At 50.4% G+C, this 23,540-nt stretch overlaps 1 protein-coding gene across 1 annotated transcript in view; it reads left to right on the forward strand.

Annotated features, from left to right (window-relative positions):
• The first annotated feature begins 258 nt into the window (after nucleotides 1-258).
• Nucleotides 259-23,540, forward strand: part of LOC115855801 (heparan sulfate glucosamine 3-O-sulfotransferase 3B1) — a 34,927-nt gene continuing 11,645 nt past the window's right edge. The window contains exon 1 of the mRNA XM_030861371.2: nucleotides 259-1,208. Coding sequence (XP_030717231.1) covers nucleotides 655-1,208 — 554 coding nt within the window. The 5' untranslated portion in view covers nucleotides 259-654. The remainder of the gene's footprint in view (nucleotides 1,209-23,540) is intronic.

Here is a 23,540-nt window from a genome sequence, read left to right on the forward strand (position 1 = left end):
GGCTCCGCCCCTCGGAGCCCGCCCCTTGTCTCAGCCAATAGCAACCCCCGACTGCTCTCCACTGCTCCAAACCCTTTCCACACCCCCACGTTCCGTGAGCCGGTTGGCTGTCGAACCCTCAGCGGAGCGGCTGGATTTGCATGGTGCTCCGTGTTTCTGGTAGGTGGAGCGACCCGTCACTCCCGGTGGCCGGGCCCGCCCACTCTGCCTGGGTCCCCGGCTCTCTTCCTGCGCAGTTCTACTTCGCAGCCTCCGCGGGGAAGCGCCGGGGCAGCAGTCAAGGCTCGGTTCGCAGGACCGCGGGAAGGCAGCCCCGGCGAGCGGCCGTGCAGCGCGCACCGTTTGGAGGGGCCCGGGCGCGCGAGTGAGGCGCTCTGCTGGCCCCGAGCGCGGCGTCGCAGCCCCCGACCAGCAGTTGCCGCCACCCGACTTTCGTTCCAGTTGCGGCTCCTCCGGGCAGCATGTCAAAAGCCGCCGCCGCTACAGCTGCCGCCGCCACCTGGGGAAGAGCAGCAGCAGCAGCGGCGGCCGCGGGCGCGCGGGGGCAATAAGCCGAACCACTCGGCGTACAGGGTACTCTCTCCGCGCTCACGGCTCCGGCGGGACCCGCGCCATGTGCTGAGCCATGCCCCTCGCCGCGCCCGCGGGCAGCGCATGGGGCAGCGCCTGAGCGGCAGCCGATCCTGCCTCGATGTCCCCGGCCGGCTTCTGCCGCAGCCGCCGCCGCCCCCGCCACCGGTGAGAAGGAAGCTCGCACTGCTCTTCGCCATGCTCTGCATCTGGCTCTACATGTTCCTGTACTCGTGCTCCGGCTCGTGCGCCGCCGCGCCCGGGTTGCTGCTGCTGGGCTCGGGGTCCCGCGCCGCCCTCGCCCCGCCGGCCCTGGCCTCAGGTCGCGACGGACCTCCCTCGAGGCTGCCGTTCCCAGCGGCGCCAGCCACCCAGTTGGCTCCTGGCGGGGAGACGGCCGAGGGCGCCGCGAGCCAGGAAGAGCAGAGTACCGAGGCGCCGGACTCCCCCAGCCCCATCTCTAGCTTCTTCAGCGGGTCGGGCAGCAAGCAGCTGCCGCAGGCCATCATCATCGGCGTGAAGAAGGGCGGCACGCGGGCGCTGCTCGAGTTCCTGCGCGTGCACCCCGACGTGCGCGCCGTGGGCGCCGAGCCCCACTTCTTCGACCGCAGCTACGACAAGGGCCTCGCCTGGTACCGGTGAGTTTCCCCGGCAGGGCCAGGTCTGGGGCCTGGGGCGCCAGCCGCGATCCCGACGGGCAGAGGAGGGAGACGTGGCATGTGCTGGTGGAAGTGACAAGGGTACAGCTTCGGACCACCGGGGTCCGGGAGGGGCCGAGCAACGACCGCGCGGTGCTGGCCTGCAGCGCGGTACGTACGGGGTGCGCTGGGCTCCGCTCTCACCACAGTCCGGAGAAACTTCTCGAGGAGCTCTGGGGGCTCAGCGGCCCACGGTGCCCAAAGATTAATCGGGCGATCTCTCCTTAAAGAAGGAGGGCAGTGACTGCGACGGTGTTCAGGGGAGCGCGCGACCCTCTAACTGTGGCCGCGGCCCAGACGAATCCAGCCAGCGTCGCTCGCATTTTATTTTTCCTCTCGGATCCGGGACGGTCTGCGCCCCGCCGGTCGCCGTCTCCGCCCCAGACCAACTTCTAGAGCAGCTTCTGCTGCCCAGATGGGGATGGGGTGAGAGCAACGCCGTCCTGCGGAGGCCAAGGGGAGTCTGTTCACCTTCCGAAGGGGGTCAGACCGGCTTGCGGCCGGGCAGCCTGGGCTCCGGAGGGTGAGCCAGCGGGCGCGTGGCGCGTGGAGCGGTGCTGGTCCCTGTCGGGCAAAGGCGCGCACTGCAGCCGGCGGGAGGCGCGCGGCTTTGAAGGCTTAGCGGCGCCTGGGGCTCGGCCCTCCCGTTTCCGCCTCCCAGGCCGGGGTGCTGAGAGAGCCAGGGCAGGGAGGCGTGTCTCCGCGGGCCCTTGACACTAAAGGGTGCAAAGAATATTCGGGGCCCATTGATTGAGAAATGCGGGTTGCCCAGAGGTCGGGGCTTCTGTAAAGTCGGTTCTACGGTCGGGTTGTGGGTTCGGTTCCAAAGGGACAGCGGCCCCTCGGGGTCATAATCACGACCCCTGCTCAAGGCTTCCCGCAGTCTTTGGGGTGAGCTGTGGGGTCGCTCGAGTTTCCGGTGAGGCGCGGGTGGGCCCGCGGTCCAGACTCGGGCCTTGGGAAATCCCGTCGCCAACCAGGGGCCAGGCCACCGGCCCCCACCCCTTCTCCCCGGTCACCATCTCCGAGCCCCGCAAACGTGACTTCCTCTAGCCCCCGGCACCCCTCCAGGCCCAGTTAGCCTCCAAGAGGGTGGAGACTTCGGAAAACAAAAGGGGAGAGTCGAACCAAACCCCATTCCCTGCCCGCAGCCCCTCTTTGGGGACCGGGAGAGCTTGGAGGATAAAAGGGGGCTGACCGAGCGGATTAAAACCGCTCTCTTCCCAGCCTCGCCCTCCCCCTCCCTTTTGTCCTAATGTTTTTATTATTGTCAGGAGTTGCCCAAGTCTCGAGGTTTAGCCAGCTGTGACAGTCACCCTTCCCACTGTCCCCGGGCCCTCGACACCGGTTGTTGCGAATTCGAGCTCTGGAGCCCGAGCCTGGGTCCACGTCCCGGCCCTGGCAGCTGGCTTGTCGCGCGGGCCTCACTGCTCTCACCTGTGCAATGGGCGGCCCGGTTCTCCGACGCGCGGGTCAGGTGCCTGCCTGGCTGGCAGATGGGGGCCTCTCTAATTGCCAGCTATTGTCATCGATCGTATTGTTGTCATTTCTGCCACCACCAATCCTCCTCCTCGGATGACGATGCCGGGGGCCGGGACGTCAGGCTGTAACTAGCGCCCGTCCAGGTAGAACCCACCGGAGGCCGGAGGCAGCCGGGGATTTTCCGAGATCAGACGTAGTGGGGGCCGGCCTGGGAGGAACTGGCAGGAAAAGAACTGAATCCTTAATGTCGGGCGGTTCTAGAAGCACCTGGGTTGGGCAGTGGAAGTCACCACAGGCAGATTCGCGCAGTCTCTTAGGCGGCCGCCCTCCACCTGCCACGTTCCTTCTGATCGACTCAACAACGCAGAATAAAGAACGAAGTCGCCCTGGAAAGGCTAGCGGCGCGCCTGCAGCGGGGAGCGCAGCCCGGGAGCTTCGGGCGGGCGGGACCGGCGCCCGGGGCCGCTCGCATCGCGGCCCGCGAGGCGGCTGGGCTTGGGGGGCGCTGGGGCTTGGCCGGGCCGCGGGGAGCGGGAAGTGCATCCTCCTCCCGAGCCGCCTCCCTACCCTGATGATCCGGACTGTCTGGGCCCGGAGGCCCAGGGCCCGCGGCGGTGACCCCGCGGAGCGCGCGGCTGGAGGAGCGAACTGCAGACGCAGCGTCTCGCCCGCAGAGCTGCGATCCCGGGCAGCTCCAGCCGCGCCGGGCGTGGCCGCAGGGTTAGTGGTTTTTTGTTTTTGTTTTAAGGAAAAAAGAATAAAAGAATCTTTTCAATGCCATCTGCTTAATTACAACTTCTAAAATAATTTAGATATTCTGGATGTCTGGGCAAATGTGTGGACTTAATTATTTTGAAGGCGGCCGTTTTAACTTGAAAAACAGACACACCGGAGAAGAAGCCTGACCCAGAAGGCTTTTCCTAAAATCCGGTGTCTAGGGAGCACCCTTCGCCCTCCTCCCCCCTTCCCCCCCCCGCCCAGAGTTCAGTCCGCGGGGCCCAGCCCAGCTGCTCGCCAGAGGTGCGCTGCTCGGCTTCATCTGTGCAATCAGGCAGCAGATTGGAGAAGGGTATAAATAGTAATTAGCCAGAGTTGCAGTTCAGAAACAAGTAGTTAAAGCAAGTCCTCGACGCTAGAAAATAGGAGACAGGAGAGACATCTTGAAGGCGTTAAACAACTACGGGCACGGATGGTTGAATCCGAGGGTCAGCGTCGTCGTCGGCTGGAGAATGAGATCTTGCCTATGTCTGAACGAGTGATTAGTAAATTTCATCGACTGATACACAGCCCGGCTCCGGGCCTAACCAGTAACCCAGGGCCTGAGCGGATTTGCTTGAAGTCTCCCCAGTTGATTGTAGTTCCTTCCACGTGGCAGAACTAGACGCCATCAGCCCCAAAGGGACGGATCGCGGTGGGATGGAGCCTATCGTGGTGGCCACGCGGAGCTGACCCGCCACTGGCCAGAGGGTGGGCGGTTTGCCGCTGCCTTCCCCCGCTGCAAAAATCAGACGGTCCATCAGCCCTGGAACCCGTGTTTGTTTTAGTCTGGGACGAAAACTCTTCCGGGTTTACTTTTCCAGTTCATCATCCAGCTCACTCTTGAATCAGGCCTCCCAAACTGAGCAGGTACTTACGAGGACCCCACGGAGTGGCTTATGAGGACTTCCGTTTAAACTGGCCCTTACCTTCTGTTGCAGGGGGTGATGGTGTCTGAGAAACGACAAACAGGTTCAGGAGAACCTCACACATACCAAGATGGAGAAACACCCACCCGGTACATTTAGGCATTCAACATTGATTTAAACTCTGAATGGTCTAAAATGAAGTATATACATTTCTTTAATAAGTTTCTCTTTTTGATTTGGCTTAAGTTTGGTAGATTTTCACAAATTTAATGACCTCAGTTTGAGATTTACTTTAGCCAAATATTGTGGAATTACTATTTTTTTGTATAGAAATATTCCTTAGACTTTACAGTGGCAGAAACTCCTTTCCCACTTTGACTCTCCTTTCCATTTTTGGTTGTACAAACTAAGCTGACACTTTAATGCTGTGGCCACATGAAAAAAAGGTGCTGTGTGTGTGTGTGTGTGTGTGTGTGTGTGTGTGTGTGGTTTAATCATCTTGGTAGCTAACACTTACTGAGTGTTTTCTCTATGTGCCAGGCACTGTTTCAAGTTTTACAGGATTAGCAGATTTAATCCTCATTACCATCCTGTGAAGTAGGTACTTTTACAGATGAAGAAGCACAGGCCCAGAGAGGTTAAGCTACTGGCCCAGGATCTCACAGCTAGAAAGTGGCAAAGCTGATACACCAACCCAGGCAGTCCTGCTCCAGAGGTCACTCTGGGCCATTCTCCCTTGCTTAAATGACAGAACGTGATGTTGGTCATAAATGATGAATTCAAAACTGAGTTGTTGGGGTTTCTTTGTTTTTTGGGTTTTTTTTTTTTTTTTTTTTTGAGTTTTCTATTGCACCTCCAGTGATCTCAGTGAAGGTTGCTCACTTTGTCATTTACTTTAAAAGAAGACCAGCTCCAGAACAGGATAGTGAGGGCATCCAAAGTTAGTTTATAACCAGAGTGAGGATAATTACATCACTGTGGCAGTTTCCTTTCTCTGCCTGCACAGGACAGTGAGAATCAATGGAGTCATTAAAATGACAAAAATATCCTCAAGTATAAAGGCTGAGAAAACATGGCAAGGGTCCCCACCGAGAGGAAATTTATTCTCTTCTATGTGTCCTTTTTAAGGCTGGGAGACATGGGAGAATACAGGGTTAAATGAGATGTTCCAAAAGCTCTTGGAATGAATTTATTCATTTAAAAAAGTACAGTGCTTCAAATCAAGACTGAAAACTTGTATTTATTAACCAGAAGACAATTACAAAAATTACAACTAACACTTGGATAGAGCTCTTTAGAATTAGAATCTGAAACCCAGTGACTTTAGAAATCTCTGTCTCAAAAGAGAACTTTCCCTACATTTTAAATTTAACAAATGCTGAGAAAACTAATTTCTCCCCTCTTTTCCTACTCTATTTCTAAAAACTTGGTGGCAAAGACTGTTTCAGTCTTCCCTAAGGGAAATTTAAGATAAGATCTGATTGGGGATAATCCTTTTTGAAGTAATTGCATTTTTTCAGTCCAGGAGTTTAAATCAAGTATGCAGCTCACTTCAGGCTGCTGGGTGAAGATCAAAAATCTACATTTATATGCAACAATTTGAAATACAAACCATCATGTTACAAAGCTGTCAAGATTTATTAGCAAGACAGTGTACCATGTGTTGGACTCTGTTTTCAATTAGGCATCTAAATTAGACCATAAAATGGTTGATTAATCTTTTACAAGTTGAGGGGAAAATATAACATAAATTAACCTAATCATAAGTGTTTTCCCAGATGCTCTGAGTTAATAAAATCGTCAATATTAAATAGCAACCTATTTGTTTTAGGTGAATAAAACGCTGAAGTGCATGAATTAAATTACACTTATCTTCCAGATGATATGCTATTATTGAACAGGTCTCTAAAAATCAGGTTGCAGCCCATGTCTTAAAAATATATATATCAAAATAGAATACTGCAATTTGACTAAGCTACTAAACTAGATTTTGTTTTTTTAATGGAGCCTGATTATTGAAAATTTACAATTTAATATAGACTAATATTTATAAAGGATATTTTTCCCAGCTAAAGTTGTATTACTTGCCATTTTAAAGTGAGCTGTCACGGCTTCTGTTTTTTTCTGGTTTGGTGTGTTTATTTTTTGTCTGAAGAAAAGCTTTGAGATAGTTTGAAAAATCAATATGTCCCAAAAACCTCATTTCAAATATCTATGCTGATGTACCTTTTGGTTGAAAACGTTGTAGAACGTAAGGTTTTCTGATTATATAAGATAAGCCTTTGAATCACTAAAATTATTTAGAATTAAAAGCACACCAGGAATTTAAAAAAAAAAAAAAAAAAGATTCACCAGTCGGTTATTGTTATGAATCAGGGAAGTGGCATTTATTTAAAGCTTCAGGACTGAAATACGTGACCAAGGCTGCCTGCTCACCGCTTTCTATGTCAGTAGTTTTTCAATACTTTATGCTCTCAATTCTATGAACATGGAAATTAAGTTGATTGACAGAAACACAAAAAGTCCACTCTAAAGGCACAGCATAATGAGCGCTTCCTTTGCTGTGAATAGACTTAGTTTCCAGATAGGGTGCTACCTCTCTCTTTTAACAGTCAGTGATTTCAGACAGTAAGGGAAATTTCAGTGCTAGGCTGTCGGGATAGTCAGGAATCCCAGCAAAATGAATTCCCCAAGTATGTGGCATATTTTCAAGGGTAATGAGTACAATATGCTACCTACCTCAAATGAAAACATTTACCATGACTGAAAAGAAATAAGATACTGATATCTTTGAAAACTATTCGGGAGTAGAGCATGAAACATTAAAAAAATATATATTTAAAAGATTACCTTGTTAGAGCTCTCCTGTTCCTCTCAAACTATACCTAAATAAAACTAACATCAAATAAAACTGGTATTAGCATATGTTCCTTTCTGATTTTAGATTTGGGGAAAAGTTTAGGATGTGAGGAGCAATTACTAGCCTACTAATATGATAATAAATACTTTTCATTCCAGCCAAGAGACTGTGTGAAAATACTGCTAGTGCTAATAATATCCCCGATTAATTTTCTCTGTACATAGATAAGGGTGACATTGGTTTCCTTTATATTATATCTGAAAGTATTCCTTTAAATATACATCTGTGACTTGAAAAATATTAAAAATAGCCTAAGTTACTGGGGCATTAAGAAAATGTGCTTCATTTTGTCATGGATGAAGCATTTTAAAATAGCAAAGTTGGAATGCAGTTTGTTGCCTCCCAAAGAGAGCTGCTTTTAAAAATTACGAGTCCAGATCTGGGGAGAGGGAGCTGGTATAAAGAGTACTGCCAGCAAGGCATTCATATTTTCTACCTGCATTTTAAAAGTATGTATGTGTGTATACACATACGTATTCACTGTGACTTTAAATTGATACATTTGTTACAGAACAGATAAACTCTTGGCATAAAATATTTTTGCCCCTAAGTACCTATAGCAAATGTGTTAAAATAAGACTCTGGTTTTGTAAATTGCGTTTCAGCCCAAGCTAGACTGTTTTGTGCCAAGGGGTCACTTTTAAACCCCTTTGACTAGATTGTGAATGATTCCATGTGCGTTCAGCAAGCAACTTGGGGGCATATGATTCAGAATCCCTGTTTTTTCCCCGGATCTTTACCCCACAATACTTAACAGGGTTACACTTACTTAGAAACCCACAAAATGCTGAAAGATGGTTCTGGGCAATACGAAGCTTGGGGCAACAAATGGAGAGTGAAAAAAAACCGCATGTACATAGTGGGAAGAGAAGTAGAAGAAGCAGATTTTTCACGCACACTCGATTTAATGAATGGGGGCAGGAGGGAGGCACTGGTGACAGAAGTGTCCAACATGGCCCAGCAGGCGCGACGGGCCACGTGTCTGCTCTCTGGCAGCCAGAGGAGCGTCCGCGCGGACTCCCGGCTCTGTAAGGGTGGGCAACGCGCAGCCGAGGGCGCGGGACGTGCTCCGCGGCGGGCATGCCTCGGGGACCAGTCAGCACGGCCCCTGGGTCGCGTGGGACCCCCGCATCTGGTCCGAGGAGGCAGATGGCGGTGCCGCCTCGTGTCGGGGGCGGGGCCAGCGGCCTGGCTGCCCCTCCGCTCCGCGGGTCGCCAGCCGCGACCACGTGACCAGCCGAGCCCCGCGCTCCCGCCTCACCTGTTGGGCGCAGCTGGGCCTAGCATCCCGCGCTCGCAGAGGGTGATGCCGGCGGTCCCGGCCCCGCGCTGATTGGCCCTAGCAGCTGTCAGGAGACCAATGGCAGCCCGTCTGCATGATGGCCCCGCCCAGAGGGGCGGGCAGAGGGGCGCGCCCCGCCGGGGCCAGGCCCGGCTTCCCAGCTGCTGCGCATCCTGTCCGGGAGGCGAGCGGATGCTGAAACGCTCTCCAAGGCCGGCTTATCTGCTGATCTCTGTGTCTCTTCTCTGAACATTTGCCTCTGTTGGGTGGAGCGGTGAGGACGGAGTCAGACTTTCCCGTCCCTGCAACCGTGGCGTCGGACGTGGGTCTGAATGAATGAATTCTTCAGAGCCGGACTTGGAAGCTTTGTCTTTTTAGGGCCATAGTTTGGGCGCGGAAGAGGGTGGGGTCGGTTTTCAACCGGCACGTTTCTTTTCTTTCTCCCCCTCCGCCCCTTAGCCCCCCTCCTCACCTTTTTCTCTTTTGGGGAAAGAAATATATAATCCTCAATTCACCCACTTCTATAAAGGGTACTTAAAATGCGATTCAGCAAATTCAATAGATAACCAAAAATAAGTTAGTTCCCATAATGTGACCCGTTAAGTGACGGGATGAAGAGAAAAAGTGGGAAAGAGTCCGACGGATCGGAGAGGAGGGAAAGGAAAAGCAAATAATTCTCAGCCCCCTTCCGATTCCTGAATCTCCGCTCGACTGAGACCAGGGGCCCGTCCCTCCGCAGCCCACCCCCGCTGCTCCCCTAGGGTCCTCGAAGACACGCACTCCCGGGGCGCCCGCCCTCCTTCCCTCTGCCCCTACTCAGAGTGGTAACGCATGGCTCCCCGGGCAACCTGGAAGCCGCCTTTCTGCTCCCCCAGCTTGGGGGAGGGGGCACTGACCAGCTGACCCTCCCCTAGTGCTGTCCAGGCAGAATCCCAGCTCGAAAATGCCTCTTCTCGGGGTGGGCTTTACAGGGTGGCGTTGAGAATTCTGCTGTGTATTTGGATGAGGCAGCCTTGTCCTCCGGAAGTTTTTTCGGAGGTGCAGGAGATGACCTGTCTTAAAAGGGCAGGAAGCTCACTTAAGATATTGCTTATTGCTGCAGGAGATGTTGAAGAAATGCAGGATTTGGTCCACATGTTCATTAAAGTAGTCTCCCTGAAGGAGAAGACACACCCAGCCAACAATTAGAGAACAGTAACCTCCAGATCACTCCCGGTGCCTGCCGCACCCCCCAGCGGGAAGGCGTCTCCCTCCCCATCCTCCCCTCTGGCTGGAAACCCGTCCTGGCTCAGCCCAACCATTCCTCTCACGTGTGCTGGTCCTTGGGTCCCTGATGCCCTCCATCTGACTGTTCCAGCCTCCAGACAGTATATGTTGGTGCTGCCAGTTAACACAGATACACAAAGAAATAAACATCCTGTCCCACCGAAGAGCTTTTACAGATAGATGCCCAAATGTGTGTGGTAGAGGGTAGGAGAGCAAGGTAGAGAGGTCTCATCACTTTGTCATTGATTTGAAATACTTGATGGAGGAAGGGAAAGGTGACCGTTTGAAGTCTCTTTCTGTAGTCGAAGTCATTCTTATAAGTCGTGTTGACCTTTTTTTTTTTTTAACCTATTCCAGCAAGGATTTGTTGAGCACTTAGCTTTTAAAAATATATAGAGTTTATTTTTTTAGAGCACTTTTAGATTCACAGCAAAATCGAAAAGACAGAGTTCCCATATACGTCCTGCTTCTCACAGATACGGCTTCCTTGCTCTCAACCTAAAGCCCCAGAGCCACACACTTGTTTTTGTCTTTTTGATGAACCTGATGAACCTTTTTGATGAACCCATTGATGAACCTACACTGCTCATCACTGTCGTCCAAAATCCATAGTTTACATCAGGGTTCACGCTTGATGTTACACATTTTATGGCTTTTGACGAATATATAATGACACGTATCCATCATTATAGTGTCATACAGAAAGTATCATTGCCCTAAAAATGCCCTGTTTGAGCATTTACTTTTAGCAAGGGCTCTCCCGGGCAGCACTTGAGGTCCCAAGGAGGTTCAAGAGATGTGAACTTGTCCTTGAGGTGCCCCGTTAGTCGGTGAACTATACAGGCTTCAAAGAGGTCTCAAAGCAAGCTCGGCATTGGCTAAAAATAACCATTAGTCCTCCTGAACCACTATTACATCTAAAAACCATTTTAAGGAGATGAGAGTACGTGTGATAAAACATTCAATAGTCAAAATTAAGAAATGTGATTTTGTATTTTATTTTCCGGGAACCTTCCAGAGAGAGCTAAGGAGAAGAGGGAAGGAGAGGGAATGTCAGTCACTAGGTGATGTAATAGGAAAAAAGATAGCTCCGCCTTAGCGATTGAGGCCTGTTGTGTGCAGGCCAGTGGCCAGCGTGCATTTCATCTTAGCAGTGATATTTCCTGTGTGATTTTCCACATTCTGCAGAGGAGGAAAGGGGACCTCACAGAGATGGCCAAGGTCATACAGCTGTATCTGTAGGTGGCTTAGCGTCCTGAACCCAGTGCCTCCCTGAGGGCCCTTCAAACTCTACAACATGGAGCTTCTCTCCGTGGCTGAAATGTGACAAGATGTTCCTTCCGGACCAGTTTAAGCCATGTCTTTTGTTGTTTCTTTCCTCCCCTCAAACACAGACTTTTCCATATAAAATATCCCCAAGATTATATTTTTTTCTCTCTTTTTCTGTCCCAACTTACACTCAGTGTCTGCCCCGTCTCTGTTGCAAAGATGTCTGCATTGAGGCTGGTAGTTTTCATGCCCGTCACCCCTGCACCGACCCGGGGCTCTGGCATCGTGCCTGGAGCCCTTCCTCGCGCGATGAGATCTGTATATTTGATGCCCCTTTTCTGACCTCAGCTCCCTCCATCTCCTCGTCTGCCAGCCCATCTCTCCTCTCACCTGTCCCTGGAAGCTGCCCCGCCATGAGCAGGGCACTCAGATTCTTAGTTCTCAAGATGATACCGAAACCCTCTCCACTCACTTCGTATGGTCTCTTCATCTGCTGTGTCATCTGACACCCTAAACACCCTCTCCCCCCGCTGTGCAGACACCCACTTTGGTAGTGTCCACAGCAGCTTGCAGGAGAAGGTCTTATCCCAGAGCAGCCCTGGCCCACTGAGTTCCTACCCTCGCCCAGAACTTGGACCTTATAGCTCGCCAGCCCTGCTGGTCACCAGCCCTGACCCATGCCAGGAGCCCCGTGTGCTCTGGTCCTTATGAATGATGTCCTCTAACTTCAGGCATCGGTTAACATGTCTCTCCACACACGGGGGGAAACTCCAGAGAAATCGCAGCATCTGTAGGACTTCCACTGGTTCAATCACCTGTCCATGTGGCCTTAATTTCTACTTTGCCCAAGACTTCCCTCCATCATTTCCAGGAAGTGCTGTATTCTGTCTTTTCTATATTATTTGAAGAAAATACAGACATCATATTATTTTACCTATATATCTGGCCTATATATATATATATTTTTAGTAAAATTTTATTCACATGCCTATAAAAAAAGTGTACCAATCAGAAGTGTGCACCCTGATGAAGTTTCACAGCCTGCATCCCCGTGTAACAGGCGTTCCAGAGTCCCCAGAGCCACGCCTAAGATCCCTTCCGAATACCGTCCCTGTCCCAAGGATAACCACTGTCCTACCTTTTACCACCACGGATTGGTTTGCCTGTTGTTGGACTTAATATAAATGAAATCCTTGACTGAATATTTTTAGGGTGTTAAAAACATGCAAATTTATTGCCAATATTGACAGATTTGCCGATTTCATACAAATCAGATTTTCTGGGTTTTTCTTAATTTGTGTTTTGTATTGGAGTATAGTTGATTAACAGTGTTGTGTTAGTTTCAGGCATACGGCAAAGTGATTCAGTTATATACGTGTATCTATTCTTTTTAAAAATTCTTTTCCCATTTAAGTTATTACAGAGTATTGAACAGAGTTCCCTGTGCTCTATAGTAGGTCCTTGGATTTTAAATATAGCAGGGTGTACCTGTGAATCCCAAACTCCCTAACTATCCCTCCTCCCTGCCACCCACCCGCCACCCTGATTTTCTTTTTTTGATCAGGGATCTGACAGTTCTAGGCCCGCCTTTCTCATGGCAGCAGCTGGCTGGAGCTGGAGAACAACTATGTCTGTGACCGGAGGCATCTTCTCTTCCTTGGACACAGTTTCCACTGTTCCTTATTGTCTCACACTTGGCCTGCTTCGCTCATTTGTCACCTGCCTGGTCCAGCTCAATGCCAGACAGTGGGGAGCTACAACCTGTCCCCCCTTCCTTCACGTATGTGCTGTTTCAGGTTTGAATTTCCTCATGGACATTCTCATCCGATGCTGGCATTAGCCTTTTTTCTACTTAGTTTTCGTTTTACACCTCTGTAGGGATCCTGGGAGAGGATGCGCGGAGGTCAGTTGGCTGGGTGCCAGTTAGAATCAGAATCACCATCATCAATGATTTTTAATGGATGCTTCTCCCATTTAAAATTTTTTTTTAGTTCTTTAACAGACTTTCCTTCCTTGTGGCCTCTTGTCGACAACCCTTAGGGTCAGCTCCTTGCTATGGACACTCTGTGACCTGGAGCAAGTCACTTTATCTCTTTGGTGTCAACACCCATACTGATCTATCCCCTGCCCAGTGAGTTCCTTGATCAGGGCCTTGGATTTCGTAGCCACGTCAAAGGACTTATAATAGCTTTAAACACGTACTCTCAGGCCTTATCTTTATCTCCTCGAGGACCCTTGGCAGGTGGTCCACAGATCACACTTTGAGAAGCACTGCCTCAAGTTTCTTCAGTGAAAGAAAGTTCTGAAAGGTTAATAGGTGATGTAGAAAAAATGGTTCCATGTTAGCACAGTAAAGGCCCTGATAAGTACTGTAACCAAAGAAAAACCCCCAAATCTGTTTAATTATGTTGAACCTAGCGTTTCCCCCGAGTACAGAATCCTCTTTTCATTCAGTGCCAACTGATAACCTGAGGAGGGGTGTTTGTCGAATGCCGGTGTGGGGCACGTTATCAGAACAGGTCTCCAAGGTCACTTGCAGTTCAAGAGTTTGACCCCTGACCCTGGGCTCTGTCTGTCCACCTTCACCCCTTGGAACAGGCTGCCCCTTCTTTTTTTTTTTTTGGCTGCTCGGCATGTGGAATCTTAGTTCCCGGACTAGGGATTGAATCCTCGTCCCCTGCAGTGGAAGCGCAGAGTCTTAACCACTGGACCACCAGGGAAGTCCCAGCCACCCCTTCTTATTGGGAGTTAGCTTCCTTACTTGTGCCACTGGGACATCATCTCAAATGTATTGTGTCTGCACCCCCTTTGCTCCTGGGATGATGGGTGAGAATTTCAAGCTGGGTCTTGCTACAAGCTTCTTTAGCTGGGTTTCCAGCAGGCTAATTGCTGGTTCAGCTTTCCAAGAAGATTATTATGTCTCTTTTCAAAAGTAAGCGCTCGTCACTGTGCTGTTTATACAGAGCAGGATGTCTGATGATGCTGGATGAAGGGGCAAAGCTGTTTTGCACCCTGCCTGGTCCAGGGTCGCCCCTGTGGTCCGCATGCGTGTTATCATCACACCAGGCTGACTGCTCGCCCTGCACGGGATCCTGAGAAGTAACAGCAGGGCCACGAAGAAACATTGGCAGCCTTGAGCTGCAAACAAAGCCAATCGCTTTTTTCTTCTCTTAAACATGCATTTCCCCCTCTTTGTGTCGGGGCCAAGGGGGGACACTTAAAAGTGTTCTTTAGTTTTACAGCACCGGAAACGAAGGAAACTTTCAGATTAGGTGTCGCTGGGAAAGGAGATGAGTGGAACCTTTTACAGAGAGAGATGGGGGATTAGTTTACCTGTTTGTACAAAACTTAAGTTACAGGAGGATCTGGATTTCCCCTCCACGCACTCTGCTTGCTCGAACGATCTTGTTATCTCCTGACACATTAGCAAGGACCCTTCCTCGTATTTGGCGAAATCCGAACTCCTGTTTGTGCGGCCCTCTCACCTCGCTTCTGGGTCTAGGGGTGTGTCTGGCTAAGGTGTTTCCCACGATCTGGAGGTGGACAGTTTCACACCAGAGTGGGATCCTGGATGGTGTACTCTCGACTAGTTTTTCATTCTTATCACACTTCCTCTCCTATAAAGTTACGTAGCTTTTACCAGGACACTTAATACCCACCTTCTCTTCCTACGGGGCCTGTGAACATCAGGCAGTAACGACGCAGCCTTCTCGCCAAGTCGTGACCAGAGCGTCTAGATGGCGGTCCTAATGGGATACCGTGGAGTCTACCGTTCCTTCCTCCATGATTTAATTTCATCCACCAGACAGTCTGGAACAACTAGGATGGGCCAAGCAGTATGAAAGCACTTGGGAGAATCAGATGTTAACCCGTTGTCAGATGCCACAGAGAGCTCACGATCTTCCTCAAGGGGCCATAGTGAGAGAGAATATAGAACAAAGTGAGAAATACCATGGGAGCAGAGGAGAGGTCACTGTTGAGCTGGGCTTTGACGTATGGATAGGAGTTGGCTGGCTGATTGTCCCAGAAAGCTGATAAAAGGATTCAGGGCAGAGCAGCTCTGTGGGAAAGGCCCAGAGCAAGGCCTGGCCAAGTGATGGGGACATGCGGGGGGATGGGGAGAGGGCCCAGGAGGGCAGCTCGGAGGTGGAATGTTATGTTGAGGATGGGTCTTCAGCTCACTGGAAGATTTTTGGGGCAGCAGAGCCTCCCATACTGAAGAAATTCAGACGTGACATGAATTATGCATTTGAATCATATGAATGTATTTTTGAGGAAAAGGAACTGCTTCAGTCTTTCTAAGGCAGAGAAAGCAAGAAAATGTACAGATGGTTTTCTGGGGTGATCAACACCCAGCCCCACTGCATGGTTTCTATGAGGCTCTTGGAATTCCAGGACAAGCATGTGTCCCCATGGTGCTCAGGAGAAGGGACAGGCCACGCCTCCTCACTCGTGACAGAACCCACACACCCCTCTTCCCTGTTGCCTCTCTGGGTGACTTGAATGACTGTCCCACAGGACTCTGGGGGAAAGAGGGCCCTTCTTCCCAGGTCCCAGCTGGGCTGGTAAGAACCAAATGGCCACAGCCTGCAGGCAGGGCCGCCCACCTCCTCCTCGGGTCCCTAGTTCTGCTGGGGGTCGGGGAGAGCCCTGTCATTCCTCTGGGAGGGGGGGACTTCTGAGCGAGCATAGGAAGCCAGGGGAGAGAGGTGCCACGTGGCCCCCACTCCCTGGGGCTGACCCTGGCTGCTGTCTGAGAATCCTGGGCAAGTTGAGAGAAGCACACTGGGTTCCTGGTTGCCAGCATCCCCAGAGCGGTTTAGTTTTAGTCCCATCACGCACCGCGGAGGAACTCAGTTAAGCTTGGGAGCCTCCCATGTTAGCTTATAGAAGAGGTGGCACTTACTGATCAGTCCCGGCTTAGAACTGCATCTCCCTTGGATCCAGGGCTGCTTCTGTTTAGAAGAAACAGATCCGAGAGGCCGAGGGGTGAGCTCAGGAGAGCCCGACTAAGAGCTCCTGGTTAGGGGGCTGCCAGTGTGAGCGGGGGTGGGCCCTGTGCACTGGCCCTGTCTCTCCCCATCTGTCCCCTCTGGTGGAACGTTCTGTCACTCGCATTTCTAGGGTTGTCTTCTTCCAGTCCCAGCTGGAAACAGAAGCACGGAACAGGCTCGTGGTTTTTTGTGCTCTGTTAGAGGAGCATTTGCCAGGGAGAAAAGTGTACCAGCTTCTTCGAGCCTTCAGCTTGCATTCATTTGAAGGCCTCTGATCAAAGCCACCTCATCTTACCCCAGATGGTGTCTTTGGGAGATGCTGGTTGGGGGGGATGGGAAGTGCAAGGGCATGGCACCTATGGGTGTGTGTCCTCTGTGGTTGCTCAGCCCCCAGCTGTGTTGGGGGACGGGTCCCAGGAGCTGGGGCTGTGGACCCAGCACTAGTGGACCCAGCAGTCTGGGCTGCAGGTAAAGATGCTCCCCACGTAACTGCACCATTCAGGTTCAGCGGTGTGCTTGGGTTAGTCAGTCCCACTTATTTTTATTGCACGTGACCTCCGTAGAGAATTTTCCAGCTGCTGGTTGCTTGCCAGTTACATTCTAATTTAGATTTGGTGCTGTTTTGCCTTCATAGTAAAATCCTTTGTCTTTTCTCTACTCAGTGGAGTCTATCAAGAGGATAACCTGGGGGAAACAGACATTATGGACACCCCTGGGGATTGTGTCCATTGGAAACCAGCAGTGGGGACAGAGAATTGGGACGAATCCAGTTGATTTCACTTAGCTCGTGGTGTCCCTGGATTACAATGGCCAATGATGTCAGTTTTGCTTCTTATAGTTACATATTGATTTTGTCAATTAATTGAGCAGCTGCTCTGTGCCAGGCTCTGGGGATGCAGAGATTTATTCATTTCACGATTATTATTGAGTGCCTATTTTATGAACACTGATCCTGCCCTCCTGACACTTACATTCTACTAGGGAGATGGGCAGGAGACTGATACACCAACAAACTAATAAAAATAGAAGTTCTCCTGCAGTGATCAGAACCACGAAGAGAAATAAAACAGACAGAGGGGATGGAGAGTTGTGGGAGAGAGGGTGATGGGAGAAAAGGGCTATTTTAGGGCTTTTTAAAGAGGTAATGTTGGGTAGAGACCGAAAGGAAGAGAAAGGGCATCTGGGGGGCCCGGGGATGGGATCACGTCCCTGTGAGAAGTCACTGTGATCAGAGATCAAAGAAAGAGGGCAGGTTAGGGGCAGAGAAGAAGCTGTCTGTGTTCTTAGTGTGTTCTTAGTGTAAAGGGGTGCCAGTTGGGGGTTCCGTAAATGAGGGCGGGGACAGGGCCTGGCCTACACCATGGATATTGACTACAGAGCTCGTGAGTGAAGTCGGGGGTTGAGATGGCTAAATAAAGTCGTGCGGTGCGTGATACAGGCAAAAAGAGAAGGATGCTCAAGGCAAAGAAATATTGCAGAGGAAGGAGCGATTAAATCTGTCGAAGTGGGGAAGGATCTTTCCTGGAAAGGTTTCAGAGAAGAGGTAACGCAGAACAAGGTTTTGACGGATGAATAGAAGTTCGTGTACAGACCATGTGAGGAAGGGGGAGTCTTCTTGGCAGAAGGAACACATGTGAAAAGCCAAGGAGGTTTATGTGAAAAAGTGTCGTGGACGCAGGGAAGGACCAGCAGGGGAGAAAGGAAGGCAAGTGGGACAGCGTCAGGGGGACTGAGGGCTTTGGTGAGTGAGCCTTTAACATCATGACTTCAAAGGGTAACTAGTATGGTTCATTATGCGTCTTTCCTCTCTCTCTCTCAAGCATTTCAACTTGGAAGCGGTATTTACGAAGTGGCACTGACTAGTGTGAAATAGGAATTGCTTTTGCTGGTGATCAGAGAATATGCCCCACCCCTCAGAAAAACAGGCAAAGGCTGGGATCCTCTTGGGATGTGCTCGGGGACCCACATCCTCTAAGCTGGGTGCTTTCTGCTTGCCTGGATGGAGCCCGTCATTAGGGTAGAGCCCAATGCCGTGTAATTAGAAATTCCACTTCTCAGCTCGAGGACCTGCGCAGCAACAGCCCCTCGGATGCTGGGTTCCGACAACCTGAGAAGCTGCTCGGGGCTTGGCTGCCACAGCCAACTGGCAAGCCTGCTAATTACAAGGTGGTTTTGCAAGCACACACCTGTTCTGAAGGTGCGGGTAGGGCCTGCTGCCTCCTCACTGGAGCGTATGCCTCTGCACAGACCATCCCCAGGGATGCCGGGTGCACATGTGTGTTTATCCCCTGCCCCCATTCCCTCTCTTCACCCTCCCCCTCCTTTCTTTCTAACCTGAACATTTCTTACTGTCTCTTTCTGAATGCCACACTTCTTAGCATTCCCTCTCTTCACCCCCACCTTCCTTTCTTTCTACTCTGAACATTTCTCACTCTGTCTCTTTCTGAATGCCACATTTCTTACCATTTTGTCTCGTGAGGCCACCTCTCTGGCTGTCTTACTAGGAGTGACCCCAGTGGACTGTGCTTTTCTCTGAAAACCAGAACCAGGAAAGTCTCACCCCTTGGGCTGTGCTGTGCTTCTTACCGGTTCAGAAGAGCCACTGCACAGAAGGGCCCAGCTTGGAGGATGGAAGGATGCTGCGTGACGGGGTGGGGTTTTTCCCCAGGATCGCGCATCAGATATTTTCCACTTGACGTTCCTGGTTTACAGCCAGGCTAATTTAATTTCCAGCTGACGGGCGACTCCCCGCATGATGGTAATCTCAAATAGTTAATGGGCTAGAACAGGAGGCAGCCTATCGTGTTGATTCTTGGGGGCTCTGCTCGGTGGCTTCCCAAGACTTACTTATCAGCCTGTTCTTCTTGGTTGGAGTGGATTGTCCCGCCTGGCACAGCTTTTGTGTCTCATTGCTTCTAACGATGGATTGAGTCATGACTTCTGCCCTCTGGACGTTTAGAACCAGCTCGCTTTGCCTTCTACACACCTGGTTTGTTGAAAGGGAAGAAGGAGGGCAGAGCGGGTATAGCCTCGGGTCAGCTCCTCTGTCCGAGATACCTGAAGACACCTTGTGAGAAATTTTGATTCTTTCCATGGCCTCAGCAGGGTGGTAACAAAGCCTTTTGGGCGAGCCGTATAGAGCCGCCCTGGTCTGTGATGTTGGTCCTATAGGATTGGAGGGCGAGTGCTTTTTCTCCTGCAGGACACTGGAGTTTCGAGAGATTTCTTTACGAGACAGATACAGTTGAAAAAAATCAGGGCTAGGGCTTCCCTGGTGACGCAGTGGTTGGGAGTGCGCCTGCCGATGCGGGGGACGCGGGTTTGTGCCCCGGTCTGGGAAGATCCCACATATCATTTGTTTCGGTTGGGTTGGGTGAAAAATGAACTCCTAAAATAAAGGCTAAAGGGCAGAAGTGCAGGGAACCAGTGAGACATTTAGCTTTCACTTTCTAAATTCTCTCTCTCCATATATATATGTTTATATATATATTTATGTTTATTCCATTATAATTTTTACCCTTATAATTCCCCATTTGTTTATTTATTTATTTATTCGGTACGCGGGCCTCTCACTGTTGTGGCCTCTCCCGTTGCGGAGCACAGGTTCCGGACGCGCAGGCTCAGCGGCCATGGCTCACGGGCCCAGCCGCCCCGCGGCATGTGGGATCCTCCCGGACCGGGACACAAGCCCGTGTCCCCTGCATCGGCAGGCGGACTCTCAACCACTGTGCCACCAGGGAAGCCCCTATTTTTTTTTTTTTATTGTCTGAAAAAGAGGGGAGATGAACGCCTCTTTAGAAGGGGGGTAGGATAATAGATGGGTCAGATGGGTCTGGGGACATGGTTGCTGTATTTGAGCATTTTAATCCTGGAGGTTCTTAGAACTGCTGAGAGCCGGGATGAACGTGACATTCGGAGTTGAACCTTCTGAAGCCCGAGTCCTTGCTTTGTCGTGGCTGGATACTTGGGGCAACTCCATCTAACCGCCCTCAGCCTCACTCTCCTGGCTCTAAAGTGGAGCAGACGCCCCACGGAGAGCCTGGGCGCCCAGTCCTTTCTGGTGGATGAGGTGCCGCGCGCGGGTCTTAGAGTTGACCTCATAATGGCCAAGGGAGAGAGAGACGCATCTTCTGATCACAAGGAGGTCTAGTCACTCTTGCCTGGAGGCAGACTGGCTTCCCTGTTGAGCATCACAGTGGGCCGTGTCTTTGTGGCTTTACAGGACCACGTGCAGACCACTGTCATGCCAGCTCATCATATCGACGTCACTAAAACACAGAGGCGTATCCCATTTGGAGGTAGTTCAGGCAAAGCATTGCGGGGGTGAGCGAAGCTTGGGGGTCCTAACTGTGATGCTGACCTCACAGGTGGATGGAGAACACGTGTCCACCGTGCTGAGTACGCTGACTGCCTAACACACCACCTCGTCTGGGCTTCTGATGGTCGAGCAGCTGGCTGGTGGCTGGCGCCTCGCTGACGAGCCTTCTCGGGGCTCTCCACCTGGGCCCGTGGATGGCCCCCGCGGGTCTGTAATCTCCCTGAACCTGGGTACTGAGGCTCATATGCGTGTCACACACGTGCACTCCAGCACCCAGCTCTTTTCCCAAATCCTCTGTAACCCCTAAAAGTGGAAGCGCCCTGCTCTGAGGGCACAGCTCTGGGACTTGCAGCCTGTCAGTGAGGGTAACATTCTGGCATGATCATTAACAAGCCCCATTTCTGTTCTGAGTAAGAGGAAAACCCTCTCTCTTCAGAGGAAGCAGGGCCCTGGGAAAGGGGGTCCTTCCTTGGACAGACACTGTTGGTCTCGTAAAGAAATCTCTTGGAATTCCAGATTCATGGGGACAGCTTAAGGAGATGCGTTATATATGCAGTGGAATATTACTCAGCCACGAAGAAGAAGGAAATCCCGCCATTTGCGGCAACATGGATGGACCAGAGGGCGTTATGCTGAGTGAAATAAGTCAGAGAGAGAAAGACAAATACTTATGGTATCACTTATATGTGGAATCTAAAAAATAAAACAAACTAGTGAGTATAACAAAACAGAAGCAGACACAGAGAACAAACTAGTGGTTCCCAGTGGGGAGAGGGGAGGGGGGAGGGGCAAGATAGGAGAAGGGGATGAAGAGGTACAAGCTACTATGTATAAAATAATCTACAAGGATATACTGTACAACACAGGAAATCTAGCCAATTTTTTTTTTTTTTTTTTTTTTTTTTTGCTGTACGCAGGCCCCTCACTGTTGTGGCCTCTCCCGTTGTGGAGCACAGGCTCCAGACGCGCAGGCTCAGTGGCCATGGCTCACGGGCCCAGCCGCTCCGCGGCATGTGGGATCTTCCCAGACCGGGGCACGAACCCGTGTACCCTGCATCGGCAGGCGGACTCTCAACCACTGCACCACCAGGGAAGCCCTAGCCAATATTTTATAATAACTTTAAGTGGAGTATAATCTATGAAAATACTGAATCACTATGTTGTACACCTATAACTTATATAATATTATAAATCAACTATACTTCCATTAAAAAAAAAAAAAGAAAAAGAATAAAAGAAGATGGTTGGGGCATCAGCTCTGGGCACCTTTATACAGTGAGTTGATTCCACGCCTCTTTTTGTTAGCTGGTCGTCCTACCTGCTTCCACGTGAGAAGTTAATCGATGTGCACTCAGCCAGCCCAGGGAAACAATGTCTTTGAAGGGGTTGGGGGGTTGATTAATTTCCCAAACGTGCTAATGGGGCAGCCGAGAGAGTGTCTCTTGTTCTCTCCTTTAGCGGGTGTTTGCTCACGGGCTTAGGGCTGCGTGTTCCCAGCCCGGGATTTGGAAGTGAATTCATTTGGGAAAGTAGCAGCTTAAAGGTCTTTATTTGGTTTTGTGGGTGAATGGAGAACAGCGCTGAGCATCTCAGGGAGAGGTGGCCATTGTTCGCGGCCCCCGGCCTCCGGCTGGCCTCCCAGGAAAGCTACCCCGCCCCAGGCTGACCTGCCTGGACCCAGAAAACCTTTTCTAGCTTAGAAACTGGGGTGATGCTCACCTGCTCTCCATTTCTGCTTTTTACATACGGACACAAAAACCTAAACCCTCATTTGTTTATAACGTTTCTGGGATGAACACCGACCTTGTGTTCTGCGTCGCACCCTGAACACTGTGTGGGAAGCTACAGTTTCTGTGGGTGAACTCAGAACGCAGAAGGACTCCGCCCTCAGCACATCCTGCTTAAAAACTGAAGGTCTTTCCTCATCTCAAACCTGTTACCAACGTTCTTTTTTCCTTCCGTCTGCGTGTCTTCGAATCAGCCGTTCTGTGGTTTTCACCCCAACACCGCTTTCCCACTCAGATCTGTGGAACTGCATTTATTGTGTATCTGCCCTTCTTGAACACATACTCCAGGTGGCTTGTGAATGATACCGAAAGGGCCACAGTAAGACAGGAGACTCGATAGCGGGGCCATAAAATGGAGCCAGGAACTGGCCTGAGAAATGTCTCTCAAATGACAGTGGACATGACCCTCAGCTCCACAGCAGCCTTCACAGGCAGACACACCTCAGTTACACGAATCACTCAAACAAGCTGTTTGCTCAAAAGAAAGTATGGCTGTTCTTGGTACTAAGTTGGGGACGGGGTTATATAAAGAGGATGCTGTGGGGTAACAGCCACTGGCGTGGATAGCACTCTTATTTTTTTTGTTTAATTTATTTTACTGAAGTATAGTTGATGTACAACGTTCTGTTAATTTCTGCGGTATAGCAAAGTGACTCAGTTGTACATATCTATACATTCTTTTTCATATTCTTTTCTACTATGGTTTATCACAGGATATGGAATATAGGTCCCTGTGCTCTACAGTAGGACTTGTTATTTATCCATTCTATATATAGTAGTTTGCATCTGCTAATCCCAACCTCCCACTCCATCCCCCTCCCCTTGGCAACCACAGATCTGTTCTCTATGTCTGTGAGTCTGTTTCTGTTTCGTAGATAAGTTCATTTGTGTCATATTTCAGAGTCCACAGATTAGTGATATCATATGGTATTCGTCTTTCTTTCTGCCTTACTTCACTTAGTATGATAATCTCTAGGTCCATCCATGTTGCTGCAAATGACTTGTTTTATGGCCGAGTCCATTGTCTATTATGTACCACATCTTCTTTTGGATAGCACTCGTAAAAAGCACATGGCTAATCCAGCCTTTTTGGTAAAGGGTAACTTTCTAAAAGCAAAAGGTAAAATCAGGACTCTCATCCAGTTATAATGTTAAGGTTTATATTTCTTTAATGAGCACGTTCAGGATTTTATTTTACTTATTACTGGGTTGGCCAAAAAGTTGGTTCGGGTTTTTCCATACGATGTTACAGAAAAAACGGAATGAACTTTTTGGCCGACCCAATATTAGTGAGAACCAGACAGATGTTACCATTGGTCCAAAGGAGAA

Source organism: Globicephala melas, chromosome 20, assembly GCF_963455315.2.
Source record: "Globicephala melas chromosome 20, mGloMel1.2, whole genome shotgun sequence".
In the NCBI taxonomy this organism is placed as follows: domain Eukaryota; kingdom Metazoa; phylum Chordata; class Mammalia; order Artiodactyla; family Delphinidae; genus Globicephala; species Globicephala melas.